General features: G+C 41.5%; 1 protein-coding gene across 7 annotated transcripts in view; it reads right to left on the bottom strand.

Moving 5' to 3' along the window:
* The window catches only part of LOC122249294 (uncharacterized), a 33,101-nt gene that overhangs the window by 21,627 nt on the left and 3,974 nt on the right, over positions 1-7,500 (bottom strand). For all 7 annotated transcript variants that reach the window (XR_015191857.1, XR_015191858.1, XM_086546849.1 and 4 more), the window contains exons 2-7: positions 6,188-7,477; positions 2,589-5,731; positions 2,374-2,461; positions 1,322-2,114; positions 626-814; positions 127-278 (exon numbers count right to left, since the gene is read on the bottom strand). Coding sequence is in view for 5 of the 7 variants with exons in the window: in XM_086546849.1 (XP_086402975.1) it covers positions 127-278; positions 626-814; positions 1,322-2,114; positions 2,374-2,461; positions 2,589-5,731; positions 6,188-7,305 (5,483 nt within the window). In the remaining 2 variants the exon portion in view is untranslated. The remainder of the gene's footprint in view (positions 1-126; positions 279-625; positions 815-1,321; positions 2,115-2,373; positions 2,462-2,588; positions 5,732-6,187; positions 7,478-7,500) is intronic.

Below are 7,500 nucleotides of genomic sequence, written 5' to 3'. Positions count from 1 at the left end.
TTGTGCATGTGTGGATTTGTCTTATACAGGTGTAGGTGTGTAGCAGCAAGATTGGCAAATAAGAAAACATTAATAAATACAAAAATGAAAATAATAAGTGAATAAATAAAAGACTGAGAAACCCACCCAACGAACTCCCTCAAGAGGAGCTGCTGCATGTAGGAAGAAAGGGAGGTATGGACTGCACTCAGCAACTTATAAGCTTCCGACCCCTTCCCAGCCTCACAAAGAGCTCGTAATTTTGAAATGTCGAGCAGTGGCGTGATGTGTGAAGGGACCTTGAAATCAATATACAAACATAGAAACACAGAATACATAAACCTGAAATACATATTGTAATTAATATCAATGCATAGTAATAATGCATTCCCTAAGAAAAAATGTCAAATGAAAAAAGAGATAAAAAAAGTAAAATATATCATTCATTCAACATCACATAAAAAACAAGTAATCATGAAATAAAACCAAACAAACATACTATCCAAAACAAGATTTAAAAAAATACATACGCAAAAATATGACAATGACCCCTTAACAGAAAACACAAAGAAAATCAATCCTAACAAATAAATTAATTAATGGATAAAACACCCAAAAACAAAAAAACAAGAAGCCAACTACCAACCTTGACGTCCCTAAAGGTACCTAGCACAAGGTGGCGTGCAAGGGGCATGAGTATGTTGATCTTCAGGTACGGATTGTTGACTGCGGTGACAATGTTGAAGCCAAGCACCTTCCAGCCCAAGTGTTCCTTGCCCTGCGACACGTAGTGAAGTACCAGATGACTGTAGTAGGTTTCGAGCTCTTTTGACATCTATGGGGAGGGAGGGAGGGGGGGAGAAAGAGAGTGAGAAAAGTTAATGTGAGAGGGAAGGAGTGAGAAGAGTTAATGTGAGAGGGAAGGAGTGAGAGTGAGAGGAAGGAAGGGAGTGAGAGAGAGAGCAGGAGAAAGAAAGGGGGAGAGGAAAGTGATAGGAAGGGAGGACTTGCTTGTATATTAGTATCATTAATCCTTAATATTTGCATGATCAACACTGTTTTTGTAATAAGCTTCCCCTCCCCCCCCCCTTTTCTTTAACCTTTTCTCTTGACTTGCTTTCTGAATTCAGTCCTAAAACTGAATACATGAAGATTTCAATAATAGTGTTTGTATTTTACCAGTACTATCCAACAGAATTCAACATAAAGTGATAAATGATTATGTATCATTCATAATTTAGATACTGCTAAAAGACATTTAAAGACAAAGCAACAGGAATGTAATTTTGATTTTTTTCCTTACTATCTAAAGGCAAACAAATAAGTCAGGAAATAAACTAACCTCGTGCCTGAATCGACACATGCTCCTGTCACACCATCCTCGATCTACAGCCTTGTGACAGTAACCTATGGGCTTCACTGGCTTGGCAATCTGTGTTGAAAGATTCCCTCCTTTGTTCACCTCCATCTCTACTATTTCCGTTCCACGCATCTGGTTCTGGTTTCTTCCATCAATTTCCACTGTATTCCTTCCATCCGTGGTGCTTGTCCGAGTCCTACTGTCTATCCCCAAAGCATCTGTCCGCTCTATTTCCATCTCATAATTATCGTTCCCTTTATCTTCCAGCCCACGGCTCGGTCTCACTCGCTTCAGAGTCTCATCTCCACCACTGCTTCCTTTACTAGGCATTCTCTTTCCACAAACAGAAGGAATGCTTTGGGCAAAACTCACCTCTTCCCGTTTCCTCTTGGGACTGTGAACCTCCACCCTGACTTCTCCTCCTCCAATTTCACCATGGCTTTTTGGTTTTATCTCCACTCCACTCTTCCTTCCTAAAAACCATCTTGAGTCCTCATCTGTGGACTCTTCCTCTTCCTCCTCTCTTTCCTCTTCCTCTTCTTCCTCCTCCTCACTCAGAGCTATAACTAGATCACACGCACTCTCATCGTTGGCAGTCCTCATGACGTCTGAAAGGTCGCTCTCAGGATCCTTTGCAGGGTTATGAGTGTCCTCCATGGGACTGTCTGCTCCTACATGGTGCTCCCAGGGTTGCAATGCACTGTCAGGATTCTCATCAAAGATTACCGTCTCCTCCTCCTTCCAAGTGGGTTCTGCCGTTTCCAGGTCGCTGTCCCTAAAAAACAAAGTGCGCACATTAAGTCCAGAAGACAAATAAATAAAAACAACTTACAAAGGAGAGTACGGAGGATAGATGGATAGCCTAAATGAGGAACAATCAGCAAGGGTAAAGGACAAAAGTTAGGGAGAGAGGGGAGAGAGGGAAGAGAGGATTAAGGAATGAGGAAGGATGAGGGAAATGAAGGAGCTAAAAAAGGGATAAATAAATATGAGCAAGTGAAAAGAAAGAGAAAACTAAATTAAACAACACTTACAGATCTCCCACACTCTTGGCATAGATTGATAACACATCCTCACAATCGGAATCTGAGACTGACTTCAAATCCTGCTCTGTATTAGAATCTGAAAGAGTGAAAAATAATAATTAAATAAATAGATATAAGAACAAACAAATTAGCAACAATATTCCTGTGACATAAAAAAAGATAAAAAAATATATAGCAAATTTGAAATTGCTACTCATACTTACTCTCTGTAATCAGGAATGAGAGACTGTCCTCATTTTTTCCAACTTGCTGGTTTTGATCCTTCCATAAGGATGACTCTCTCTCCCTCTCCTCATTTCTCTCCCCTTCTTCCTCCTGGTCTTCCTCAGCATCTTCACCATCAGTTCCATTTTCTTCTAGATCCTCTATACACACCAGACTGGGAGTTTCTGGTTCTCTTCTGCCACAATTGTCTCCCTGGTCTACAGTACCTGGTGGGTTTTGGAATGGTTCTTGAAGCCTTTCGTCTGCAGTCTGTGAGGTGCTGGCTTCGTGGTGGTCTTCCTCTGCATTGGTGTTTGCAACAAGGTCACTGCATGGCTCTCTCTCATCCAAACTCCTGGCAACATTCTCTGTATTTGTCAAGACGTTGAGGCTTTGATCTTGACTGTCCAATCTGTGCTCTTCATTCTCACCTGCAAGAGTCTTACACTCTACCTCTAACAAGTTTAAATTCTCTAGATACTGACTTCCTTCATCTTTTCCCAATTCCTGGTCAAAATAATCACATTCTCTTTCACTCCCTAATGGAGAAAAACTGCTTGAGAGGTCCAGGTCTCTCATGAGCTGCTCACGTAGATCATGTGTGAGAGCAAGATCTTCTAGACGACCCTCAGGTAAGTGCTCCCCTTCCCCCACACCATTTGCTTCCAGTGTAGCTTCCAGAGTTCTGTCAATAGTCCCATCTTCATATTCCAACATGCTAGCATACGACAGTCCTTCCTTTGGCATATCGGAGAACGTTGTATCTTGAATTTCAGATATCTCGGAGAAGGTATTATTCTCTGACTCAGTGATGGTAGCATCATCAAGGAAGTTGGCAAAATTTATTGGGCATTTTGTTGTGGCAGCTTCTCCCTCTATTTCTAAATTAAATGAGCTGGGATCCAAAGCTTCAAAGTTCTCATGAGCTCCAACATCTAATGCCTCTTTATCATTTGTTTTCCTTTGTACTGGAGATGATGCAACACCACTAGGTTTTCTCTCTTTCGGCTTTTTCCCATGATTTTTCTGTCGCCTGCCAATAAGCGACCTTTTTTTCTTACGTTTCCGCTTCGGTTCTGTGGGTGTCAAGGTGATTACAGATTTTGATACTGAAGAATTGCATGTCCCTTCATTTAGTTCTACAATAACATTGCCTGGCTTTGCTACTTCCTGCAAGTTCTTGCTCTCAATAGCTCCAGTATCCAAGGTGGATTCTCCTTTGATTCCCAGTGTTTTTAAATCATTACCGTTCCTCTGCAATGGAGCTGCTGCAACATAACTGGTTTCTATTGCTCTCTGCTCTTTCCCATGACTTCTCCTTTTTCTATATTTCTGCTTTGGTGATATGGGAGTCAAGGTAACTGCTGATCCTGATAAAGAAGAAATGCATGTCCCTGCTGTGAAATTTGCTTTTGTTCTTATCTGTCCTGTTGTATCTGTGCCAGCTGTTTTTTCCTTTTCCTGCACTGGTACCTGTGGTTTGGGACTTGCAGGTTGGTCCTTTGCAATGGTCAAAGAAATCTCAACTTCCTCCAATTGCACATCTTGTTTTGACAAATTTGGTGCCTGACCTCCCCCTTCACTTTGCCTAGGAACACTGTCTTCACACAAGCCTGTCATATTCAGACGATCACTTGCTTGCAGATCAGAGTTTCCAAAACCCATTTCCTGTATACCATCTGCCATATCTCTGTCAGAGCCCATCGAGTTCGAAAACATCCTCTCCATCTTTTTTATCTCTACCAACAAGAGTGAAGCAATCTTCTTCTGACTCTCATCTGATGACTCAGACAAGAAAGCAGAGCACCTTCTCATCAACTTGAGTTTCTGTTTAGGGGTGTGCAAGATGTACTTCCTGGTACTGGGTTCATCTTCCATTGTTCCATATACATCTGTAAACCTAGATTTCACTTTGTCATTTTCCTCTTGGTCTGATTCCTCCACTGAATCAGAGTCCATACTCTTCTTGGACATTGTCTCTCTTTTTCTATTGTTTGTCTTTGATTTTGATGACAAATTCGCCTGACTTTTCACTGTTCTTAAATGCTTCATTTCCACAACAGGAGAGGGCAAAGATCTCTCATTTGTTAAACCGGCATGCTGCTCTTCCTGTGCCCGGAGATGAGGAGCTCTTTTGCTACATTTTGCATCACTGTGGCCGTCTGTTTCTCTGGGTTCCACTTTCCGACTAGAGTGTTCATTTACACTTGGTCTTGTTTCTGTGAAATTTTCAACTACAGCATTCTTTGCTATTTCTGGCTTATGGAATGTAAAATCCTCTTTCCTCCTCTTTATAATTTCCAATAAACTTTTCTTCCAATACTTTGTCCTAGAGAGTTTCCTGATAATGGTCTGCCTCGGATAGACAGGATAAGTGGACTGCTTCATTTTATTCCTTCTGCCAGCCTTCATACTCTCAAAAGGCTTCTCAAGTGGGAATTGATCCTGTGAACTAGGCACATGGGGGAACCACCCAATGCTACGACGGAGAGCAAACAGCCTCCGCAGCTTAACTGATCTTGGTGCCGAGGAGCCTTTTACAACGCCGCAATTCCGAGCTCTTTCTCTACTGGCAGTCCTTACTGATTTTGAGGATGAGGCTATTTGTTTATTCTCAGAATCACTAGATTTACTCTCCTTTCTCTCAGCATCACTAGATTTACTTTGCTTTCTGTTTTCATCTAGTGTCCTTGGTGTTTCTCCCTCTTTTTCTTCATCCTCTCTAGTGGCAAGAGGTAACCCTGAACCTTGTGTCATCTTGACAACCTCTTCTAGCCTCGGCATTTTCTGAGAGTAAAGGACCCTCGGAGCTGCTGACCTTTTCCTTGGAGAGAAGAGCATCCGTTTCCGGTAGGGATTCACCTTCTTCCTTGGAGACCTCTTTGCTAGGACTTTTTCAATGTCCATCTTTTCTCTACCAGGATCCTTTCCTTCCGTATTCCCTGCACTAGGGCCAACCTCATCTTTCAATGCAGCAGAGCTGGATGCCTCTCCTGCACTATCATCATCAGGGAATATCATCTCCTGCTGCTTGCTCAAGGGAGTGTTAATTTCCACACTGGTGTTCAGTGTAGCACCTTGCACCATGAGCTCCTCAGGACGAAGGGCTCTTCCAAGATACTTGTCTGGCAATTCTAATGTGCTGCAATCATAAGAATAAAGGAATGACAACAGGATTTAGGTAAATTTCACAATTTGGTAAAATACAAAATTTGTAATTACAGCCAGAGAAGATGGCCATCTCTATATCATATAATGTGAAAGTCAGTGATCTATCTCTTAAAATGAACATCTGATTATACAATAGAAGTTAAGCTTACATAAGCCTTCAGTCTGATGAGAAAAAATCTTGTTTAGGTTAATATTATATAATGCCCTTGCACCAGTAACCCTCCCAGAATGGCTGATTATTATACTGTAGGTGATACATCAATTCATTTGAGTAAAAAGAAGAGGCTTCATGATAAATAAAACAAATAATAAAAAAATACAGAATGACTGCTGTACTGTACTGCAAGTGCTCTTTCAATTCCTTTGAGTCTATGACAATTGAAGTAATACCAACATCATAATGAATAATAGACCAAGGTTTACTTACCAAAACACACTCCTGAAACTTGGCTCTATTTTTTTTCCTTGGGGCTCCTCTGCTTCACAACTGACTGCACTGTTTTCATTCATTCTAGATGTTGCTCTTACTGCTAGATCATGCAACTGAGGCAAACTGGAACTCTCTCTACCATCACTCCTCACCTTCTCTTCATCGCAGGTTGTAGATTTCTCAGCCCCACTGTCAGATTCCTGACTCTTAACCATATCAGTTAGATTTTTGGATCCCTCAGTGTTACTGTCATCGCTGAGGTTCCTGACATCAAGACAATATTCCTTCAATACACTGATTTGGGTTACTGTCATGCTACACTTTTGTCTTGCATCCCTGGTTTGTTGATTAGGGATTGATTGCATCATAAAGTGGCCTGAGGAAGCTTCATATGCAGGAGACTGTTTAGAAAATAAAGCCTCAAACAAAGGCTTGGATTGTGAATTTTCTATTGGCTGTAGACAGCAGCTTTCCATGGTGGCTAGATATTCCCTCTTAAATTCCAAGCTTTTAGATTTCTCTGATTCATCACTAATAACTCTGACCTTACTCAATCCCTCGGAGTTATCAAAGGTGCTGCTTCTCTCTTCCTTCGATGATGTGCAACCTTCCTCGATATCCTTTCCCGTCTCACCCTCAGCCACAATGGTCTGGTTGGGCTCAGCTGAACAACTCTTGTCCCAGTCATCGACCATACTAGGCTGTGCTGGTGCATTAGTGGTAGTTTTTCCCTCTTGGACCGATGACAAAAACAGCTTCTCATCTCTGGCTTCATTGTGTGCACTGAGAAACAAACCCTCATCCCCAAGACTACCTTCCCCTTTCTCACTCTCCAGTTTAAGAGAAATTCCTTTGCTGACATCAGCTTCGGGTCTCTCTAGCCACTTTAAATGTGTACCTGCATCCACTGTTCCATCACTGCCTGTAGATGAAGTGGGCGGATTCTCGACTAGTTCTCTCCTCCTTTTCCTGGGCCGTGCTAACACGTACTTCAGGGATTGGGAACATTTGGCAAGTCTACGTTTCAGTCTGTACTCCTGGCCTTGAGTGTTGCTTCCAGAAGCTGATGATGCATGTGCCTCCAAACTGCCGTTTCTCGATTCAATAGATTCCATAAATGTCACTTATTCTCCGGGACTTCCTCAAAAAATAAATTTTTCAGTCCAATGTAAATAATTAATTTCAAACAATGTCGATGATAACTGATGATTTTTAGTAGTAAAATACATTAACAAGTCAAAGTCTACATCAGCATCTTGTGTTTTGAAAAAATTTCATTACTTCGTCCTGTAAAAAACAGAAAATAGAGT

Source organism: Penaeus japonicus, unplaced genomic scaffold (assembly GCF_977035675.1).
Source record: "Penaeus japonicus unplaced genomic scaffold, GWHDUDI00000001_assembly GWHDUDI00000002, whole genome shotgun sequence".
NCBI lineage: Eukaryota > Metazoa > Arthropoda > Malacostraca > Decapoda > Penaeidae > Penaeus > Penaeus japonicus.
Note: the sequence above shows the minus strand (reverse complement) of the source record. Positions and strands in the feature narration are given on the sequence as shown.